Here is a 24845-nt window from a genome sequence, read left to right on the forward strand (position 1 = left end):
GATCCTTGAGGTGCTGCCACCTTTTGGCTCTTGTCAATATGGATGCACAACCATCCCATTTGAGTTCCTGCTTTCATTTCTTTTGTGTACCATACCCACCCAGAAGGAGAAATGGTGGATCATGTGCTAATTCTGTTTTTAATTTTAAGAGCTGCCTTACCGTTTTCCTTAGTGGCTATACCATTTTACATTCCCACCAGCAGTGTACAGGGGTTCTAAGTTATCCACATTCTCACCAAAGCTTTTCTGCTTTGTGTTTTGTTTTTTGTGTGTGTATGTGTGAGTGAGATAGCCATCCTGATAGATATGAAGTGGTATCTTCTTGTGGTCATTGTTCTTAGTAAGATTGCCTTCCTGTTAGGGTAATATAAGCTTTCCATTTATAAGTGCTATGAAGTTTTCTTTTTAAATGATGTAAAATAAGTAAGTGACTTAATGTAAAGAAAAATACTTTGTTCAGGTCAGGAGTCAGCCATCTCTTTCTGTAAAGGCCAGAATATAGTTTAGACTTTGTGGTCCCTGTCACAACTCCTTAGCTCTTCTGTTACAGTGCAAAAGTGACCATAAACCATATGTAAATGAGAGAACTTGGCTGTGTTTCAACAGGGCTTTATTTTTGGGCTCTGAAATTTGAATTTTATACCATTTCCATGTGTCACAAAAATATTATTCTTCTCTTGATTTTCCAACCATAAAAAATGTGAAAAGTGTTCCTAACTCATGGCAATACAAAAACAGGTGGTGGGCCAGATCTGACCTGTGGACCATAGTTTACAGAACCCCTTGTGTAGGTAACTTTCAGGTATGGCTATAGCAGTTGAGGTAATCTGAGACTGACCAGTGTAGAAAGCTGAGCATTAAGGAATTTGAGAGAATACATTGCACTGAGGCCAGTTTTCTTGTAGGAATAGGAGATGCCAATGTAATAACTTTTTTGGGCTAGGGTTGACCAGGAAAAAGCTGGACAGCAGTGTAACAGAAGTCATAGCAAACTTTCTTTTTTCATGGATGATTTTTTTTCTGTATTTTATTCCAATATATAGGTATTTTCCAAATTTTATACAATGGACTCCAGTTTACAACCACTAAGAAAAAAACCTATTGTGAATACAGTATTTATAAGGAGGAAGATTTTTTTATACCTTTTTTATACCTAAACAGAAGTGTTAGGAGATCTGATTGTATTTCTCTTTTATAGAACTCAGTAGCAATCAAAGAGACACAATTATCTTTCCTAAACTCAACCTTTTGTTGTGTAGGGGGAGAAAATTCATAATTACTTTAAAATTACAGGGGGTAGAGCCTTGCCTCAACTGATCTTTCAGAGTATTAGCTCAAATCTATCATGAAACTATCCACTTTCAGCCTGACAGATACAGATCCTATATCTGTCTGGGGCATTTCTGTGTATGTGTGTATTTTCCTAGAGATTATGCAGAAAGCTGGTGTGTCCCTCCTCTGCTCTTTGCACAGAAATGGAAAGTAAAAGGATGAAAAGTAGTTTCCCTTCTTGCAGGAGATGCTTTTATGTTCTTCTGTCCTGTGCCAAACCATACCACTGCCCCCACACTTTTCAGTCAGGGGAAAGGGGAAAAAAACCCTAGGTCATAAGAGCTGCATATTTGAAAATGTGTCTACTGAATATCTCATGAGAAAAAACTCTGATTGCCCAACACGTACTGAGGGTTAATAGAACATATGGTGCAAGCAAATTATGTAACCAGCAAAATCATTCACAGAAAGTACAAAGATGCAGGGTATGACACTTCGTACACATCAACTCAAAACCAGGTGTAAGGAAGACACTTGCTGAACTGCGTGACACAGAGAGAGCATTATAGCACTGAGAGTAAGAAAGCAGGTGTAATAATTTTCAGCTTGTGAATCCAGAAAAGCCCTGGAAAAACATTTGCTAAAATGAGGATTATAAAAACATTTAAACTGCTTAGCTACCTTCCCAGAAATGTGGAAAGCATTCCTTAGAAAGTGCTCTTTCATTCAGCTTGTTCACTGAGTTTCTCCTGTAAGCCCCACCTGTGCAAGGTGTTGGGAATGAATTAGTGAGCAAACAAGATGACCTAAAGATCTCATTTTAGGTCAGTGGGTGAAGTATTTTAGACAGAGAGAAAAGCAGATTCATAGCACCTATAGTGGGAACATACTTTTTTCTTCCACCTGTTTTGTAGATATTAAGAAAATCCATGTGCCTAAGGAGAGGAAAGGAGGTAAAGGTGGGAGGTGAGTTCAGAGTTGGTGCTGGATGGCCTTACCCACCAAAGAAAGAAATTGGGACTCTAAATTTTATGGGGAGCCATTGAGTTAGTTTGAGCAGTGGAGTGATACGATCTGATTAACATAAAAAACTTAATCACTCTGGCTGCTACTGGATTGTAGGAAGGGTGAAGAGAACATGAGAGGTGAGGTACCAGTGCCTGCAGTCATTAGGTGCATGGTGCTGGCGTAATGAGCGTGGGGCAAGTGCTTGTCATGGACTTGTATTCAGAGGTAGAGTCTGTAGAAGGATATGTGTGCTGGTGGAGTGGGTGTGCTGGGGGAGAAAAACAGAAACAAAGATCCATGATGACAACTGGAGAATTTGGATGGAGCCCCAGAGGGAATGGTTGTGCCATTTTCTGAAATGAGAAGACTGAGCTGGGAGTGGGTTAGGCCGAGCTGCAAACACGGGATGGCAAGAGTTTTGTTTTGGGCTTGGTAATTTAAACAGTCTGTTAGACCTCCAGTTGGAAAGATGGATGAGCTAAGATCTTCAGAGAGAGCTGATGGAGATAGGAACTTGGGAGCATGTAGACTGAATTTCTATATAGATAACGGGTTAATTATAGGGCGGGGTGAAGATCACTGGGAAGCTGGTGTGGAGAGTATGTAGCATGTGGTTTTTGCCATTGCTTTTGCTTTATCCCACACCAGGTGTAAGCATTTCTTTCTTCCTGGGTGGTCAGCCTTCTTTCCATGCTGGAAATTTAGGCATATTCACATTTCTTTCCAACTCCGGTTGGAATGTAAATTTCCATTTCTGTTCTGTTTTAAGAAAAACTATTTCATAAAATAACTTTGATTGTAACTCATTCTTAAGATGCAAAATTACCTCTTTTGTTTATTTTTTACTCTACTTTTCTATGCATTGTCCACTTTTGCTGCTGTTGTTCTTCAGTATAACCTTTGGGTGATAAAGAGCAAGTCTTATTTTCATAGAAATACTCTGTAGAATAAAAAGAGAAGGAGAATTAAAGTTTATAGAACACTTTAAGTGTCAGAGACTGTGCACTTTGTTTTATACATCATTTTATTCAAACCTCAAGCCCCTTTCAGGTAGGATCTATAAACCCAATTTTCAGCAGGGGAGCAGAGAATCAGAAAGTTGACGTGATCAGGATGTGTGGAAACAACAGAACTCATCCCTTCACCGCGACTTTCTCCCTTGCAAAATAGTGGGAAAAGAGGGGGAAGACTTTCATGTATTCCAGGATTTTTGTTTTTTGGTATCTGCAGTGGATCAAATTCTACAGTAGATGATGGGGATGCAAAGGCAAGCAAACTCTGGTTTGAGTTTGAGACCTCACTTTCTAGTTTCTAGTTTGAGACTTCACTCTCAGACAAGAAGTAGTAATATAAGCAAAGGGTCTCAGCCTTTTTGTTCATGGGAGCTCTTTACATTTTTTTTAAAAATCATTGAGTATACCAAAGGTCTTGTTTAAATGGGGGTATGTCTGCTGATACTTATATTAAAAATTAAAATAGAGAATTTAAAAAATATATTTAAAATAATAAAATCATGTATGTTTACATAATTTTTTATGAACATTAACTATATTTTCTACCAAAAAAAAAAAAAGGTAATGAGTAGAGAGACGTTGTCCTTCTAACATAGACAGATTAGATTAGGTTTAATTTGTACTGGACAGGCTCCTCAGGAGAAACTCAAGGATTAAGTTAGAAATGGGAGTTAGAAGTTAGGAGTTAGAAGTCTGTTTGGGAAGCCCTGAGAGAATCACTTTCTCCACCTAGTCCAGGGGTGCATCCTGAATGTCAGTCATGAATGCTTTTTTCCAATCATGTGTTAAAGGCTAGCATGGATCTTATGAGAGAGCACATCAGGGAAAGAGATTTCCATTTATATTTTCTACAGCTTGATGATATTTAAAGTACTTTTCTCACATCATAATTAATTACATTAGATAAATGCTGCTTCTTTGCAATATGTGTTTTTAGCATTTGAAATGTTCAAGTGCTATCCATTGTTTCTACGGAGTTCCATGCCACTGAGACTTCTCCAACAGGTTTTTGTTTTCTTCCACATTCCTGTCCACCCCCATCTTTCTCACGCTTCTCATGTCCTTTATTTCCTTTCCTTTCTCCTCTGTATTTGTTCATCCTGTTTATTGCCCGGCCCATATTTCAGGACAGAGATGAGTTGCAAGTGCTGTGTAGGCACTAGTGGAGAAACAGGAAGGTGTGGTTCTTCCAAAGATGCACTTGTGCGAATATACATAGAATCCTTCTTGCCTTTGAGCAAAGCCTGATACAAAGAATTTTAAAGCCACTAGCACACTGGTGCTTTAAGATAAAGAAGTCTTTTGTTTCAAAGTATGTTTTCATTTCATACTGTTAGCAGAACAGAAGCCACTTGGATGCTTTCTAGATGAAAATAGGTATTCTACTCAGTATTGGTGGTATGGAGATAGCAACACTATTGCATTTTTAGATACCTGATTATTTACTGAGCTTCCCTTTTTTGATATGTGCCTCATTTGAAGCACGCACAGTTGTCCTTTGCCCCCTCACTTGGCTTTAATGTTTGAAGCTCTGTGTTTTGGGCACAATTCATAGAATATAATCCTTTATCTGTGAGGATGGTTTTTATGTTTGACAAGGTGGGTGGATTAATAGACAAGCTCTTAGTACCAGTATTTTTTCTCAGACAAGGCATGATTCTTGGATTCCAGTGCTGTCAGGAGAGTTTTCAGGAATAGTGGTTTTTCAGGGAATTTGTGGAACGGTCTTTATAGAGTGGTTTTCTCTTTGTTGTCCAGGCTGCTGAGGGTGGTGCAGTGGGGGAGAGGAGCTGCTCAGGCTCAGTTCTGGCTCTCTGTCTCTCTGGGGCCCACGGAGCCTGAACTGAATCCTGGTCTCCCTGGTCACAAGTGGAAAGGAGTGAAGGAGTGTATGCTGCCTGTGTTCGTCTTAAAAATTTGGCATTTGGGGTTAATTTTTTAATAAAAATATTTATCATATTGAGACACTGAAGTTTTTCCTTCTTTCCTTTTATATCCTGTACATACTCTGTACACATTAGTTATCTCTTGATGTTTCATTGATGAATTGAAGGTATCCCCCCCCAACCATGTTCACGTTAGATTTTTTTTTTTCTTTTACCCACCCAGTCTTTTTTCTTGCAGGGTGGGGCTTTTTTTCTTCTCTGATTTTTCCTACTCTTTGTTGCCATATCCTCTTTCTTTTTCCATCTTGCATCCCTCCCTTTTTTCCGTCTCTCTGCTGCCTATTGTCTGTCCCCTTTTTCCTACATTTCCCCATATTTTATTTTCTTACCTATGAAGATTGATTATGGGGGTAATAGAAGTAAGATAACAATTGGTTAGTTACATTCTGACAGTGTGAGCATTTGAGCCAGCCAATCCTTGTGATTCTGTTTAAAAGAAAGAAAGAAAAAAAGAACTTTTGCCAGATCTGTGCCTCACAATGTGATTTACATGAATTATATAGGGTTTTGTCTCAATTTACGTTACGTGTATTTATTTAAATGTGCATGCAAATTGTAACTTGTGTTTGAGAAAAAAGATCCATTATGGGCTACCTCTATGCTGTATGGTACAGATGACCTTTGAACAACACAGGGCTTAGGGGTGCCGGTCCTTCACACAGTTGAATATCTGTGTATAACTTTTAAATCCCCAGAAACCTAGCTACTAATAGTTTTTTGGAAGCTTTACTGATAACATAAACAGTGGATTAACGTATTTTTTAAGTTATACATGCCATATACTGTATTCTTAAAGTAAGCAAGAGAAAAGAAAATGTAATGAAGGAAATCCTAAGAAAGAGAAAATAGACTTACAGCACTGTACCATGATTATCGAAAAGAATCTGCTTTTGAGTGGACCAGCACAGTTCAAACCTGTGATGTTCAGTGGTCACCTGTACCTAGAGATTGACCATATATAATGAGCTTCTTGCTGTGTTTGTGTGCAGCTGTCTGCGAAAATGGGTGTCAGAATGGTGGACGTTGTATTGGACCTAACCGCTGTGCTTGTGTTTATGGATTCACTGGTCCACAGTGTGAAAGAGGTAAGAAAAGAGAAATGAGACCCTCCTTTTGGAGAAGTCTCTTTTGTTTTAAACCAAAATATTGTATAATTGTAATTATACAATTACAATTTATAAACAAAAAGTTGTATAATTTTTGGTTATCCAAAGAAAATTCTTCTGATGAAATTATATTTTTTTTCATCTCTGATGATATCTATAACTTGAATAGTAAGATTATGAGACATAACTAACAACAACTGGAGAATGTCCATTTTTTGCCGCAGAGTAAGCTCAGTTCAGGAGGCCTGTGGAAGTTCTGTTGGGCAGGAGAAAAGGAGTGGAGGAATGAATGCTCAGTAGGCATCCAGCATTGTCTACCCATGTAAATGGTCAGTCAAGCCAATATGAAACCAATTTACCATTATACAAATAGTACTTAAACTCATGATTGGTAGACTGGTGGAAATCTCCAGTGTCGATGTGCTAAATGATCTATTAATGATGTCCTGGAATCAAATGGGTGCCAGTGGCCTATTAAAGATTTTAATTTTGGGTGCCTGGGTGGTTCAGTGGGTTAAAGCCTCTGCCTTTGGCTCGGGTCATGATCCCGGGGTCCTGGGATCAAGCCCTTCATTGGGCTCTCTCCTCAGCGGGGAGCCTGCTTCCTCCTCTCTCTCTGCCTGCCTCTCTGCCTACCTGTGATCTCTGTCAAATAAATAAATAAAATCTTTAAAAAAAAAGTAAAGATGTTTAATCTTACAAAATGTGAGAAATAACTATTTAACATTAAACCATAGGAGTAAAAATAATGTTAAACTAGAAGCAGTTTTACATAACACTCATAAGGACATACATCTTCAATTTATTTTCCCAGGGCTTTTCATAGCATCTAAATTTGTACAGTGCATTCTTTGTTATGAAACGTGAGAGTGTATGAAGCTATGCCATTGAAATATTACAGATAAGTAGTAGTGATGGTTTATATATGTATAGAGGTTTCAAACTGCAAAAAAGCCTTGTATTTAAAAAATTGTACTCATCACCCTGTCAAAAACTTCATCTTAGTATTTGGGTTAAATCTTGAGAAGAAATGGAGAAATTGGAATTCTTGTTAAAGTTTGAAAAGAAAAATGTATGAAACCTTTTAGCATACACTGGTATGTATATATACCTCATGATATTTATATTATTCCTAGGGTAATTGAGATTTCTTGGGACTGAAATACATTCCACAAATGACAAAGTTTATGGTTATATTTAGGGCAAATTTAAATGCCTTTATCAGATGCTCTTATTTTGGGAAGAAACATTAATTATGAAATGTTTGCATGAAAAGGTAAGTTGTTGAGAATGGAATAATACAGATTGTCTATATAATATTAAGTTTATTTAAATACTACAGAATGAAAAATATTTCAATTTAAATTTTCAAACATAATTTTAACTGGTGGAGACGATGTTCATTTTTCTGGAAGTCATGTAACCTTCCAGAAAAGTTCTCTCGTCCTGAAGCAGATTTCAAGGTCAATTCCTAATTGGCAAAGGAATTGGGCAGTTTCAAGTCAGAGGTTTCCAGGCATTACATCATTGTTCTTCAACAGTTATCCATTCATTAGATTTGTTAGTTCTTACTACATTTATGGGAATCTAATAAAGACGTACATATATCTTACATGTATAGTAGCATGTTTTCAGAAGAAATTACAAAATTGATTAGTTAATGAATTGGACTGAAGGATATTTTTAAAACATGTGTTTGCTTCTTTAAAATCTTTTTAATTATTAACCTGCAGATGAAAGCTCTAAAACTTTTTTTTTTCCAAAGTTAATAATTTTCACTCTTGAGTTGCACATATGAACTTACACATTTTTAGAAGATATTTTCAGTGGAATATTTTAGAATGTAATTAATCCCTGTAAAAAGTAGAGTTGATAATTTTAATTAAGAAATATTGTCTACTCACATATACAAGGAATAGTTCATTTATGCTGAGTGTAATGAATATGAATAGGCTCACATGCCCTGTTAACATTTAAAGTTCCTATTGTGTTTTTCAGTTACGGAGTTTCAAAAGATAAGTTCTTTGTTCTCTTAAAGATTTTTGTGAAATGAGGGATGTTTTTCCTCCTTAATGTAGGACACATACAGTTTTCCTTTAAATTAGCCTCTAGGGATCAGTTGTATGATAAAACATGGCTGCTCTTCCAGCTATCTCGGCTCCTGGCAGACTGGTTTCCGGACTGGAGACAGAGACTGAGTGGTAAATGAGTGGCTGGCATGATTATGGTATTTAACTTGAGTCTTAGGGCTGGGTTAGCTGAACCTCTTTGGAGTTCTCTTCTCACTCATGCTGATAGGTACAATGACCTTTTATACTTAGCACTAAAGAGAGTTCTTATGGCCACTGCTGATTATAGAAGGCAGACAACTCTGCTGTGTCCAAGGCACATGTGGAGACTCAGTCTTTGGGCTTTTCTTTCCAAATACATGGCATTAAAAAAAAAAAAAAAAAGAAAAGATTAATAGTGTGCCTAATATATATCTGAGAATACAGAGAAATGGAATTAACATTGTATATCAAGACCTGGTGCTTTTTTCCTCCATCATTTAAAATGTACCTTATTATTTATCAGTAGAAATTTGGTGGAGATGGGGTGGGCAGGCAAGAAATGAATTTACGTAAGGAATTTCTGGAAAAATGTAGTGATTACTTGATCACAAATACAGTCAGCCAAAAGTCCTTATTTCAGTTTCTTTGACTTAAATGATTATTGAAATCTTGAATTTTCCTTAAGGCTTATATAAGGACCATCTGTTAAAATATATCCTAGACTCTTTTAAATTATCCAAAATATATTACTACACACTGTTTTTATCATGTAAACATGACTTTCTTTAAAAATGCACAAATTTGGTGAAATTTCAAATATCCTTGTATTTAGGGACATTTCCTTAAAATGTACATTTTTCAGTAAATGGTACCTTGAAAAGGAGCATTGGAGATTAACTTTTTAATCTATTGACATTTTTAAGAAAAATTCCATTTGTCAATCTGAAGCTACTTTATAAAAGGTGAGATCAAATGTTAAAAGTCTATGAAATATAAACTTTAAAGTCTTTGTGTAAAATGAATCAGGGATGGATTTCTCTTCAGGGTAAGTTTCATAAAATCATCCAGTTGAAGAACCTCATGCATGATCTCATTGTCTGAAAGCCTTTTGGAGGAGTCACGCAGCCTCTGCTTGAATATCTCCAGTCACAGGGTTCTCATTCACTCATCCCTTTGTAAAGCAGGGTTTTGTGGTCAGAATTGTGGTTTTTCAAATGCTGTGTTATGGTTCTGCCTAAGCTAGACCTTTAGGAGATGGATACCCCATCCCTTATTGTCCACTTCAGTGGGCATGATGATGGTGGCTCTCTGAAAGGAGCCACTCATAGTCTTAGCCTTCAGTTTTGCATATTGGTAACTTGAAGTCAAATTATAAGTTTGTTTTTTTTTTTAAAGATTTTATTTATTTATTTGACAGAGAACACAAGTAGGCAGAGAGGCAGGCAGAGAGAGAGAGAGAGAAGCAGGCTCTGCACTGAGCAGAGAGCCCGATGCGGGGCTCAATCCCAGGACCCTGGGATCATGACCTGGGCCGAAGGCAGAGGCTTTAACCCGCTAAGCCACCCAGGTGCCCCAAATTATAAGTTCTTGAGTTATTCTGTGTATTTGTGTTCATCCACCCACATTTCAGGAAGTAAAGTTACTGGGACAGCTATTCAGCCTACTCAAACCATATCTCGATTCTTCAAAAATAAGAGTGGAAGCAGGCGAAGCAGGGTTTTCCTGAATTCTGGGAATTAAGTAGATCAGACCTAAGTGTGTTCAGAAATAATTGATGCATGTGTTAATTAACTAATTTCATGGTCTTGGAATTTATTATAAAGTACACATGGTGAGTTTGTTCAGCCTATGAAGTAACAGCAAATAAGTGTGACCAGGAATACAGGTGAGCATGGTGAGAGAATAAGTGGGTATATTATGCAGGATTCTATCTACTATGGATTTGATGCTTCCAAGAAATATATAAGCAATACTTTCAGAAAAAAATTCCTTCCACTGTAATATTCTTATCTAAGAGAAACACATTTATTATGAAATAATTTCAAAAATATGATAAACAAAAACATGTAATTCATAATTCTTCCAGTCAGAATTATTTTACAAAATTTAGGGGGATATGCTTTGAATACTTTTTCCCACTCTACTTATGTTACTTACGAAGGTTGGGATCTTTCCATTCTTACTGGAATCCACCCTTTTGTAACGTGAAATCTGCTTGTATCCTGCTCCTCATTTGTGTTATGAAATACAATACATTATAGATTGAAATAGTTTTGCTGCATATTGTAACAATGAGGGCCAGGCATCTACATTCTCTACAATCATGCCATATGTGTAAAGTTATTATCTTGGTGTCCCAGATGAAGGAACTTTGCCCAGGTAAAGCTTATGTTAGCACTGGGAAGCTTGTAAGGATGAGAAAAAGGATATCAGACAATCTAATTTAAGACCTTAAACTCAATTACTGTGGTAGCTTCCTGCATGCTGTAATTATATTTCTCTGTTAATTGACATTTAGGGTCATTTCCAGATTTTCTTTTTGCTTTGTTGCCTATTTGTGTTTTAGCAATGCCGTGATAAGAATCTGTGTAGTAAATCTATAACCTCAATTTTATTCTTAGAAATAGAAGTGCATAGAAATGCAACTCCTGAGTTGTTGAGTATGTGAAAATTTAAAGCTTTTGATGTATTCCATTTATTTCCCTCTAAAAAGGCTTTTATGTTTTATTCCTTTGGTGTTATGTGTAGAAAATCTTTTAGCATTCCCAGATCTTAAAAATATCTATAGTTTTTCCCCTGGCTCTTTGGAGATTTTTTTCTTTTTGCTTTTCTAACCATAAGTTAGAATATATAGGAAGGTAATTTTTATTTTTAAATGAAATAAATGTATTTATTAATATTTTCATGTATCTTTTGAGTGTTTATTAAGTGTTAGGCTAGTTGGAGCTCAGGCTGCAAAGACAATATAAACTCTGTTAATGAGAAGCAAACTCAAGAACAGCAGTGACCATCTACTTAAACATTAAAAAGGAATACAGTATGTAAATAATTGGAGTAGGGACAACTTTATGTGAGAGCTCAGGAATACTTCCTGGTTAAGTGAGAATTAGAAATGTCTTTGGGCACCTGAATGAAAGCAATATGACTCATTATAATGAGAAAAAACCATTTTAGACTAACTTCTGTATTGTTATTAGAAGATACATCATGTTTGACTTTTATGCTAAATAACTTTAAACTCCGTTCTTAAGTAACAGTTAGGACAATCACTGAGCTGAGCTTGTTTTATAGTAATAAAATGTCTGCCTTTCTCTTGCACTCTGTTGATTTAGTGAAAAAGAAATTAAAAGGAACAGAGAGAGACTGTTACCAACCACAGATGTCAAACTCACGCGTGCCCATACGCACGCATACACACATATTTCTGCACTTGTGAGACCGTTAAGAACATTTTATAACCTAACACTCTCTAAGCTAAACTTAACCTTAAATGGGCATCAGAGAAATACCAAAAGATCTGTGGGAACTTTACTTTTTGGCTCTAGCTCAGATGACATCCTTATCTTGAATGCCATTAAGCACACAAGGGAAGGAAAATGAGAGCAAAAAAGCAGACAGTGGGAAGTAGAAGGGAAGGGTGGGAAGAAAGGAAGGATGAGAGAAAAGGAAGGTGTAATGCTGAGACTAGGAGTGAAGATGCTTGGTTCTAGAAGGGAAAGGTCTACATTTGAAAGATAATCATTGATTGATTTGATCTGGGAGAAGCCAGAGCTCCCGCTTCTTAATCTTTGCTTTAAACCTCTGCAGTTGAGATGTGTGCAGTGAGATCAGATGTGTTGGCAGCCTCTTAGACTTCGATGCTTTACCTTTGAAACTCGTTTGAATTAAAGCAGTGAGCATTTTCATTTATTCCAGCTCTAAGTGCCCCTTATTTATAGATTTCTTTGCTTTTGGTTTATCTACCTAGAGGCAGGGAACCCTGCAAGAGAAAATTTTAAATATTAGAATATTTTATGTGTGTGTAGTTGCATAAATATTTTCCTCTTTTCCTATTTAACAATAGGAAAAGAGGAAAATTTTATTTAATAATTAAATTGAAAGAAATGTTATATAGGATTCAGCGAAAAATAATAAATTGTTCATGTGTACTCTGTACATTTGACCCTTGAACAACATAGGTTTGCACTCTGCAGCTCCCCTTATATGTGGATTTTTTTCAGTAAAAATACTACAGTACATTAACTGAATTTTCCTTATGATTTTTAATAGCACTTTATTTTCTCTTAGCTTACTTCGTTATAAAAATCTAGTATGTAATACACATAAAATACATATTAATCAACTGTTTATATTATTGGCAAAGCTTCTGGTCAAACAGTAGACTACTAGTGGTTAAGTTTGGGGAGTCAAAAGTAATATATGGATTTTCAACTGCATGGTCAGTGTCCCTAACTCCTGTGTTGTTCAAGGATCAACTATATTCCAAAAAATCCCAAACACTATAAATGCCCAAATAGCATCTGTATTCAAGGGTTTTAGATAAAGAACTGTGGACATGCAAGTGCTTCATGGAATTGTTGGAAAGATTAAAAGCAGCAATGTGTTCAGCTCCTGATATATAAGAGGCAGAGTGCCTGGTGCATGTAGGTGTCCACTAAATAATATTTGTTTTTCTGTAAGTACACAGGGTGTAGTCAGAATCAGAGCTGAAAACTGCCATGTTTTAAGTACATAGCATGTAGTCAGAATCAGAACTGAATATTAAGACCTATATGACCTTGGAAAAGTGATTACCCTCTCTGATCCTTGTTTCTGCATATAAAATGCATGTCTTTCATGTGACCCTTATTTTTGTGCCTTAAATGAAACTGTATAATACCTGGCACCCAATAAGTGGTAGTCATTGATTTTAATATCTTTTAACTGGACTCCCTATTTATTAAAAAAAAAAAAAGTAAGTATGTTGGCTGGCTATTCAAAATGGAAAATTCAAAAATGGAATTTCTAATGGGGAGTAAAAGGATTTTGTTAATTACTTAAGTCATATCAATAAAGTTTCATGCTGTCCTTATTGGGAATACATACCATATTTTAAGGGAGGCTCACCTTCCTGGCATGAGAATTAAATGAGAGAGACAGTGCCTCGCCAGGGTCTGGTACAGAGAAAGTACTCAGTGAATGATAAGCTATAATGGTGGAGAATGAAAGCAAGAGATGATAGGATTTCTTGTATGAAAATTGTCTTGATGAAGGAGAAAGATAATTCCCAGATTACTGAGACTGTATCAGATCAAGGTTCATCAGATGTGAACAATGTTAAGTTTCATTGTTTAACTTCTGTAGGTTTTTCTGTGATAATGCACAACAATAAACTGAAAGATGTATGTATCATCATTATTTTGCATGTTATGTGGTTGAACTTTTTAGACCCTACTTATGTTGTTTTGACGTGTTTGTGCTGTAAATACCAGGGTTATGGCCAGTACTTACTATTTAACTGGTCTCTTTGATCTTTGTCTCTGCCTTCATTGTACACAAGGTCTATTTCTGATCATTTTGCAGTAGAACTGATACATGTATAGGGATTATTTTGCTCAAGATACTTGTAATCAGTAGTCTTGCATATGGCTCAATCTAATAGAAGGAGATGGGGAGGGTCTTTAAACAGGTTAGAGAAGTTCCTTTGTGAAGCTCTCCTTGACTACCACACATCCCCTTCCTCAGTTTATTTTTCAGGCAAAAATTAGGCATGCTCTCCTTTTATCTACCTTTATCTACCATTCCTCTAGAATAGCTCTCTTCATCACTGTGTTGTGACTGTTGCTTACCCGGTGAACTTGTTGAGAGCAGAGATTTTTATCTGAAGTTGCCTTTGTGTTCCTTCTTCACACACTGCAGTATATATGTAAGGCACACCAGTTAAATGACTGGATAAGCATTGGTGTTCCCAGTAAAAGAAATAGGTTGAAAAAAACTATAGACACAGTAGAGACCTTTGAACATTCATGTAGGCTTATTTATCATGGAGACTCTAAGACACACCTAGTGAAACAGAAGCATAGAAGGTGAGGCTGGTCAAATAGACTTGAACCTTCATATTTGAAGTCTGGAGTGCCAGAGTCAAGGGGCTGCCCTTTATTCAGCCGGCACTGAGTAGAGAGATTATGAAGTACTTCTGTACTTGAAAGTAGTTCTCTGGAAAGGTTACTCTGGAGTAGCAAACAAAAAGGAATGGAGGGTGTTGAAACAGACAGATACACCATTCTGAACTCATTGCTTGTCAGGTGGATCACAGCAATGGATATAATATGTTCTTGTGTTTTTATTGAGACTGGATTTATAGATGTGTAAAATTAGATTGCTGGTATTAATTTGGAAAGGAAGATGTAATATTGAAGGAAAATGACAGTTGTGCAACTATGATAAGTGCTTGAGAGGAATTAATACTTGTAACAACCCAAATATACCATTTTTAAAAAAACATCCTATTAAGAGATTAAAAAAACAAAACTGGAGCACAAAGAAGTAAAGCATTTTGCTCAAATTTGCCCAGACAATAAAAGGAGAAAAAGTGGGGTTTGAACACAAGTGGTATAACCTCAGAAGTCATGCACTTAACACAACATGATTTAAGTGAAACACAACTCTGTGGAAGTAATATAGTTCTATTCTGTGAAACTGTGTTGTTTCATTTGTTCAGTATGAGAATGATAACATGGTGCATGATTCCAATTGAATGAAAGAGATGGCTTGGTATTTTTGTATCTTGTTAACATAGCCCAAGAAAATCCTTTTGGTATATAAATTTCAGATTATAATTTTGAATTCATATACCCAGAGATTATTTATATATATGATCTTCTGAAATATTTATTCAAAACTCCTAATGCTTAAAAGAAAGTTGAGACTTACATTTCCAGCCAAGATGGACTAGTAGGAATCAAATGAACGCCCTTGCCTGGAAAGAACTGAAAAATAGAACAAAAGATAGGAAACAATGGTTTTCAAGATAACTGAACATCAGGTAACAAATTACAGTGATGGGGAAAGAAATACTGGGCTAGAATTTCATAGCTTTCTGTTTGAGAATATCTTTCCATTATCGCTACATAGACTCCTTAAATTGAGGAAATGAAGTTGAACTTCGGGGGACACTAAGATGGCTAGAGTTCTCAGGACTAGAGTTTTCCTGGAGAGGAGAGAGCTGTATAGGTTCAGAGGGCCTCTCAGATATTCAGTGGTCAACACATGCATGTGAAGAATGTATATGAGACTAGAGAAAGCATCATCTAAAAGAACTGGAATAGATATTCAGAGCATACACAAGCCCATAATATACAGCTTTTCCCTCAAACCAGGATGGAGATATCCCTACATTATCTCAGACCAATGATTAGAGTACCCCACAAGTTCATTTTTCAGTAATGGAGAATAATTCACTACAGACTAAATGTTGCTCTAGTCCTGGTGAATAAATCGTAAAAGCAACATCCAGGAGGATCAAACATCCAAGAACAAAGTTCAACAATATTTGTAAGAATACAAATATATCAAGCAGTACATTGAAATTCACAATATATGGCATCTAAACAAATAGAATAATTCACACATTTTCTACGAATAAGCAGAAGAGTATGATCATAATGAGAAGAAGTATCAGTTTACCAAAATCAATCCAGAACCTGCATGGATATTAGAATTAGCAGACTAGGTGACTAAAACTGTATGAGGATATTCCGTATGTCTATAAATGTAGAGGAAAGACTCAAAAAGAGATGTGAAATCCAAATTGAATTTCTGAAGATGAAAACTATAATATCACAAGTGAAAAATATATTCTGGATGGGATTAATGGCATGTTAGATGTTGTAGATGTAAAGATAAATAAAACTGAAGATGTAGCCATGGAAATTACTCAAAACAGAAGAGAAAGAAGTTTAAAAAATATGGGAGCAAATCAGTGAGCTTCCGTGAGCTTGATTACATGTAATTTGGAGTTAGCACAGGAGTGGATGGTAGGAAAATATATTTGAAGAAATAATAGGCAGAAATTTTCAAAGTTTGATGAATTCTATAAAGTTACAGAAATAGGAAGATAATGAATCCGAATCAGAAGAAACATTGAGAAAACAGTCTCAAGGGACAACGTGATCAAATTTCTCCTAAGTATGTAAACACAGAAAATCTTAAAAGCAGCTGGAGGAAAAAGACTCTCTTTTGTACAAAAAATTTTGTACAAAAAAATTTTAAGGATCACAAAAAAGTTCTTGTCAAAAAGGTGCAAGTGAAAAGACGCTGGTACAGCATACTTAAAATACTGAAATTTTTAAAAAGTTCTAGAATTCTATATCTAGGAAAATGTCTGTGGGAAAATACAGCCTTTTATAAACATATAAAAGATGAAAGAATTTGTCACCGACAGACCTGCACTTCAAGAAATGTTAAAGGCAAAAAGAAAAAAGAATGTTAAAGGCAATCCTTCAAGCAGAAGAAAAATAATACCAGATATAACTATAAATCCCTACAAAGGAATGAAGAGCATCAGACAGGTATCTGGATAGATGATATAAGATTTTTTCCTAGTATTTAAGTCTCTCCGAGAAGCAATTTTGTCTTTAAGCAAAAATAATTTAAAATTTCTGTGGAGTTCTTAGCAGATGTGGTGGTGAAATGAAATGCAACACAAAGGCTGGGAGGTTCTTATACTGCCAAATAGCATAATGTATGTCACTTGAATACAGGCTTTGATAAATTAAAGATGTGTACTCTGCCATAAAGCAACTTAGAGTTGCTTTAGGAGGACTCAAAAATATAGAATCGTAACTTATAAGTCAGCAAAAGGTGATAAAATGGAATAAAAAATACTCAAAGTAGCAAAATAAGATTAAAACAAATGGCAATTAGAAGACAATTAGAAAGTGGTAGAGTTAAATGTAACCGTATCAGTAATATTTTAAATGTGAATGGTCTCAGCATCCAATTAAAGCGCAGAGATTGTTAGGATTAAAAAACCAATATCCAGTTATATGCTACCTATAAGGAATGTACTTGTATTAGAAGATACTAATAGATTAAAAGCAAAAGGATTAAAAAAAGAAATATCTGGCTGATACTAACCAAAGGAAAGCTGGAGTGGGTTAATTAGTATCAAAGAAAGTAGATTTCAGAGCAAAGGGTAGCATCAGGCCTGAAGAAGTTCATTTCATAATGATAATTTAAAGGGATATAACATTTCTAAATGTTCACATACTTTATAACATGGCTTCAAAATACATCAAGTGAAAACTGATAGAACTTTAAGAAATAGACAAATCTATAGTTAATGGCTGGAGATTTCAGCACCTCTCAATAGGTAGAACTATCTACTTCTCTCTCAATGAGAGATAGTGAAGATCACTATCAATGTACATGATGAATTTGATATTTATGGAATACTCTGTTACACTATAGCAGAAAATGTATGTCCTTTTCAAGTGCATGTGGAACCTGTAGCAAAAGAGATCATTTTCTGAATTATAAACCAAGTTAACATAAATTATACACTGTGTGCTCTCACTCTACAGTGGAATTAAATCAGAATTCAATAACAGATCCCTGCAAAATATATTGTGTAATTGTGTAATTCATTTCTAATACCCATGGATCAAAGAAGCAATTAAACAGGAAATTGGAAAGCATTTTGACCTGAATAAAAGTGAAAAAAGTCTATATCAAAATTTGGGGGATGCTACAAAGGAGTAGCTTAGTTAGAGGGAAGCTTACTTTCAGTGCTGAGGTCTGTGTTAAAAAGAAGAAAGGTCTCAACTAAGTGAACTCAGCCTCATTAAAAAGTTTAGATCCAGAAGAGCAAGTTAAACCAGAAGTAAGCAGAAGAAGCAATAAAAGTCAAAGTGAAAATAAATGAAGTACCAAACAGAGAAAATGAGAATATCATTGAAATTGAAAGTTAGTTCATTAAAAAAATCAACAAATTGAAAAGCTTGTACTCACAATGATCAGGGAAAAGCAAAGACAGAAATTATCAATATTAGGATGTGAAAGATGATATCACTACAGATTTCACTGATACTAAATGGGCAATGAGACAATACAATGAAAAACTGTAAGTCAGTAAGGATAAAGTGGACAATTACTTGAGAGACACAAATGGGAAGCTCACTAAAGAAATAAATAAACATGAATATCTATATTGATTCAAGAAATTGAATCTTTATAAGCCTTCTCATAAAGAAAAATTCTGACCCAGAAGGCTTCAGTGGTGAATTCTACCAAGTATTTCAGAAGGGAATAATGCCAATTGTATGCAGATTTTTCTAGAAAACTGAACAAGAGTTAAAACTTCCCCATTCATGCTGTGAGGTTGAGTTACCTTGGTACTCAAACTGGAGAAAGACATTTCAGGAAAAAGTAACATGAAAATATTTCTCATGATGTAAGATTTATCAGAATTTCCGCTAAGTGTATCAGCATTACTTTGAAAGGATAATAGAACCAAGTGGTATTTATCTGAGGTTATTAGAAATTAGTGTAACTCATTAACAATTTTTAAAAATCCTATGATCATCTAAATAGCTGCAGAAAAAAGTTGACAAAAATCTATTCCCCCAAACTGTCAACAAACTAGAAAATATTAACTTCCTCAATGTGATAAATGGGCATTTCCAAAATGCCTATAGCTAACATCACACTGAATGATGAAAGGCCGAATTCTTTTACCCTATCATCAGGAACAAAGGAAGACTCATTCTTACCACTTCTTTTGAACATTGCAATCTTTTGTTCTAGCAGGGGCAATAATACAATAAAAGTGAAAGTCATAGATATTGGAAAGGAAGAAGTAAAACTTTTATTTGCAGGTGACTTCACTGTCTGTGTATAAAGTAAGTTTAGCAAGATTGCAGGACTCAAGACCAGTGTATGGAAGTCAGTTGTATTTCTTTATCAGTGATCATCTGATTTAAAAACAGTGAAGTAAGTCAAGCAGAGAGAGTCAATTATCATATGGTTTCACTTATTTGTGGAGCATAACAAATAGCATGGAGGACATGGGGACTTAGAGTGGAGAAGGGAGTTGGGGGAAATTGGAAGGGGAGGTGAACCATGAGAGACTATGGACTCTGAAAAACAATATGAGGGTTTTGAAGGGATGGGGGATGGGAGGTTGGGGTACCAGGTGGTGGGTATTATAGAGGGCACGGATTGCATGGAGCACGGGGTGTGGTGCAAAAATAATGAATACTGTTATGCTGGAAATAAAAAAAAAAAAATTAAAAAGGTTAAATAAAAAAAAATAAATAAAAACAGTACCATATACACTACCATAAATATTATGAAGTACTCAGGAGTAATTATGACAAAAAAGGTATAAAGTTTGTATGCTGGAAACTATAAAGCATTGTAAAGCAAAATTAATGAAGACCTAAACAAATGGAAAGATACACTATACCATATACTATGCTACGTGGATTGGAAGATGCAATATTGTGGGATGCCTCTTCTCTCCAGATTTATTAGATTCAACACAATTCTGATAAAAATCACAACAGTTTGGACAAACTGAGAGACTGATTGTAAAATTTACATTAAAATGCCAAGAACCTAGAAAAGCCAAAGCACATTCTAAAAAGAACAGGATTAGAAGACTTAAACTGCATGATTTCAAATTTATTATCAAGCTATAATAATCAAGAGAGTTTCACATGAGGATAGACAAATAGAGAACCCCAAAATGTACCCACAAATGCATAAAGTTGCAAAACTATTTTTTTTAAATAAAGATTTTATTTATTTATTCGACAGACAGGGAGAGAGCATGAGAGGGGAGAAGGACAGAGAGAGAAGCAGACTCCTTGCTGAGCAGGGAGCCCAATGCAGGACTCCATACGGGGACTCCAGGATCATGACCTGAGCCAAAGGCAATCGTTTAGTCAACTGAGCCACCCAGGTGCCCTGCAAAAGTATTTTAATGCAGACTTTTTTTTTTTTTTTTTAAGATTTTATTTATTTATTTATTTATTTACTTGACAGACAGAGATCACATGTAGGCAGAGAGGCAGGCAGAGAGAGAGAGAGAGAGGAGGAAGCAAGCTCCCCGTGGAGCAGAGAGCCTAATGCAGGGCTCGATTCCAGGACCCCGGAATCATGACCCAAGCTGAAGGCAGAGGCTTTAACCCACTGAGCCACCCAGGCACTCCTTAATGCAGACTTTTTAACAAGTGGTGCTGGGACAAATGGATATCCATATGCTGCAAAAAATTTAACTTTGATCTGGATCTCTCACTAAATATAAAAATTAGGTCAAAATGAATCATAGGCCTAAATGTGAAATCTAGAGCAATAAGACACCTAGAAGGAAACAGAAGATCCTTATATAGGTTAGGCACAAATCATTAGATTCATAACCAAAGAAGACAACTGCACACCCAAAAAAGAGAAGTTGATTAATTGGATTTCATCACAATGAAAAGATGTCTGTCCTTGAAAGACGTTGTTAAGATAATAAAACGTCAAACAACAAACTGATGAAGATATTTGTTAATCATATGTCTGGTAAAGGACTTGGACGCAGCATATATAAAAAATTTCGAAACTCAATAATAAGAAAACAAACCACCCAATTAGAAAAACAGGCAAAGATTTGTGGAGACACTTGCTGCAAGGACCAATGAATGGCATGTAAACTTATAAAAATAGGTTTAATATCATTAGTCATAAGGGAAACAAAAATCACAGGGAGATACTACTATTACTGTGGGGAAGTTTCATACATTCCTAATGAGAATGTAAATGGTAGAACTGCTTGGAAACAGTTTTAGTTTCTTAAAAATTCAAACATACGCCTATTACATGTTTAGCTTTTCCACTCCCAGTTATTTGCCCCAGATAAATGAAAGTATGTGTGCATACAAAGACCTGTAGTAAGAGGCTCATAACAGTTTTATTTGTAATAGCCCCCAAGTGGGACACAACCCAGATGTCTTTCAACAAGAGATTGGATAAGCAAATTGTTGTATATTTCTAGAATGAGATACTTCTCATTTATAAATGTAATGAATTGATAAATGTGAAATTGATGAACCTCAAATTATGCTGAGTGAAAGAAGGTACACACAAAAATATATATTGTATGGTTTCATTTATATATAATTCTAGCTAGTTCAAACTGCTGTAACAACTAGGAGATCAGTGATTGCTAAGGGATAGAGAGGTGTGTGAATGGGCAGGATGGAGGAATTACAAAGAAGCAATGGGCAATTTTCCGGGGGGGTGGTAATAGATGTACATTCATTATTGCAGTGATGACTTTCTGAGTTCATATCATATATAAAAACAGGTTGTTCCCTTTAAATATGGGCAATTTATTGTATATTAGTTATACCTCAGTAAAGCCATTTAAAAAAAATTGAACAGTGAAAGTAATTGTTCAAACCAATTTAGCTTTAGGTTTTGAGATTAATGCCTCTGGCCATGTATGTTTTTATCTGCTTATAGTAAATACGTGTCTATTAAAATCTGAATTTAATCACCTTTTATAAAACTAGTCAATGCTGCCCACTGATATGCAACAAGAATAAACTCCATACGTAACTTCTTCAAAGAAGTAATTGCTTTGTGGTAGGTGAAGTTTGGGGAATAGAAACTTTATGTCTCGGACAGTATATTGATATTATAATAAATATAATCCAATCAGTTCTTCCCTGAGGAAATACAATAGTGTTTTATGTTTTCTTAATCCTCTGCCGGAGTTAAATTCATACTCAGTAGAGATAGGGAAGCAGTGAGGGACATTTCCTGAGTCATACTTATACCTTCAGGGAACTTTATTTTGGGACTTTGAGAAAGCAGTTCTCACTAATCACTATCTGCGTAATCAGTGTGGATGTCTCAAGCCAATTGTCAAGGAGCCAGGAAATACCATTAAATAAATTATAGGAGTACTCTTATTATTCCAGCCATACCAACCACATCCTCTCAAGGAGTCAAAAACTTAATTTATACTGAACAAAGTGTCATAACACATAGAGTTACTTTCTGTTTGCCTGTTTTTGTTCATTGGGAGACTTTGTCCTTACAAAGTAAGTGGGAAAATTTTTAAAACATTAACTATTTTAGGGGTGCCTGGGTGGCTCAGTGGGTTAAAGCCTCTGCCTTCAGCTCAGGTCATGATCCCAGGGTCCTGGGATCGAGCCCCACGTCGGGCTCTCTGCTCCGTGGGGAGCCTGCTTCCTCCTCTCTCTCTCTCTGCCTGCCTCTCTGCCTACTTGTGATTTCTTTTTCTCTGTCAAATAAATAAAATCTTTAAAAAAAAATTAACTATTTTATACTCAAGCATTGTACCAGTCTCCTTTCAATATTGTTACTATTTTTCTTTAAACCATAAAACCTGATTAATATACCTAGGCCACCATTTCTTGATTTATTAACATTTTACAATTTCTATTGTCTCTTCAGTATGAGGGGATTATGTGCTGTATCCTTATTATTTTTTTACATTTCACCACCCCTGTTGGTTGATTGGATTTTGTCATCAGGGTTTTTTCCTAGCAGGTGTTCATGAGTGCTTCCTCACTGGTAGATTGTTGACCTGTTGCCTTATACTTGAACTCCATCACAAATAAGTTGATATTGAGGATTTATAGTTTTTCACTCATATTTTTATAGATACTCAGTTATTTTCTGTCACTGAATGTGCTATGAAGAAGTCTGAATCTAGCCTGATTTTTTTTCCTCCTTGCTAAGTTACCTGATCTCTTTTCATAGATAATTGAACAATTTTCACTGTATAATTATGTATATCATTTATTCTATGCAAATGTTAGTGGAAGTGGTATGATTATTTGATGTGGAATCATAGTGTTTTTCATTAATCTTAAGGAAATTTTCTTCTATTATATCTTTGGATAGTTCTGCTTTAATAACTTTACTATTTGAGTATATTAATTTTTTTGGTTAGACTTATGAGCTCTTATTTGCTCTTTAATTGCTTTCATCTTAATAATTCTTTTCTAGATATATCTCTTCTGTTTTGCTCTTTCTAAATAATTTAATGGTTTTATAATTGAGTAAGGTGTTTTTATGTTCAGTTTTTTCTTTAGCTGAGAAGTGTTTCCTTTTGATACTTTTGTTTCCACCTACAGGTTTTTTTTTTTTTTTTTAAGTTATATAGTTCTTAACAGATTGCTCTTTAGTGCAAAGAACATACGGGATTATCTTCTGTTTCCTTGACTATACTTTTTTCTTGTAAAGGAGTATTTTTGTTTTTCTGATCTGCTTTGTGCCTTAGGAAAATGCTTAATCATAGTATGTTACATAGTTCCTGTCCCATTTCTTTTTGTCTTCTGCTTGCTTAAAATGGGCAGCTCTGTCCAAGACTTCTATTTGTACTAACTTGCTGTAGGTGAATTTTCCTTTTCTCCTTTCCAAAATGGCCTGAGCTGCCTTCCTGTCCTAGCTCCTGTTTGAGAGCCAAGGATTTCAAGTGCTTCATGTTCACAGTCCAGAAAAGGGAAGGAAGACTTCAACTGGGATTTGGACAGCTTTGATAAAAGGGTCTGAGCTCTGCACATTCTCATGTTCTTCTTTGTGTGGCTTGTTCAGGATCATTCCAACTGCTTATGGCAGTATACTCTTTTCACAGAGGAGAATCCTGAAATTGAGATGATTGCTCCCATTTCAGCTGAAGTCCACCATGCCTGCACCTTTGCTTTCAGAGAATCATACTTGGCATTGAATTTCCCCATTTGCCCTATCATTGTCTAGCCATAGTCCCTCCTCCCCATGATGAATGTAAGAGGCTTTAGCTCAGCCTCTTGCTAAGAATCTTTTTTCCCTTATAGTCCTTGTGTCTCCTCGTCTCCTGTTGAATGTGGGGGATAAAATTGACCCTGTGTGGTCAGGACCATTCTGTCTTCACTGTCAGTTTTTTCCCCATCTGGTAGAACTCACTACCACTGGTCCTCTTTGCTTTCGGACAAGATGCACTTTTGTGAAGTAGGGACTTTGACTCTTTCAGGTTTTCCCTGATTTCTCCACAAGTTGAATTCACACTAAGCTCTCTAGGCAAATCAATGAGACTTTTTAGGATTCTGATGAATCATTCTCATTCTGTGTATCATGTGGGGGAAAGGGGGGTTATGACCATCTTCTGTTTCATTCTTTGGCTGCCATGTTCAAATCCTGTGTGGGAGTGTGTACCTGTATCCTACTTGAGGTACTGAGAGTAATTTTTTATTTTGGTAGCTTTTACTTTTTTTGTTGTTTATATCATCTGTGAATACGGGAGATTCTATGGTATGGCTTCAATCCCCAGTATTTTCTTGGAGGCTGATAGCACATTTAAATGTTTTTGACCTGAAGTCTGTTTCAAGCCACACAGAAAGCCAGGTATAAGGGCTTCTGATAGAAGATGATATAATCTGGGATGCTGTAGTTATCGTTTATAAGTAATAC

The 24845-nt window shown here is 35.7% G+C and overlaps 1 protein-coding gene across 1 annotated transcript in view; it reads left to right on the forward strand.

Moving 5' to 3' along the window:
- Positions 1 to 24845, forward strand: part of FBN2 (fibrillin 2) — a 252722-nt gene that overhangs the window by 11254 nt on the left and 216623 nt on the right. The window contains exon 5 of the mRNA XM_032336836.1: positions 6229 to 6324. Within this exon, the coding sequence (XP_032192727.1) occupies positions 6229 to 6324 (96 nt within the window). The remainder of the gene's footprint in view (positions 1 to 6228; positions 6325 to 24845) is intronic.

Source organism: Mustela erminea, chromosome 3 (assembly GCF_009829155.1).
Source record: "Mustela erminea isolate mMusErm1 chromosome 3, mMusErm1.Pri, whole genome shotgun sequence".
Classification (NCBI taxonomy): Eukaryota; Metazoa; Chordata; class Mammalia; order Carnivora; family Mustelidae; genus Mustela; species Mustela erminea.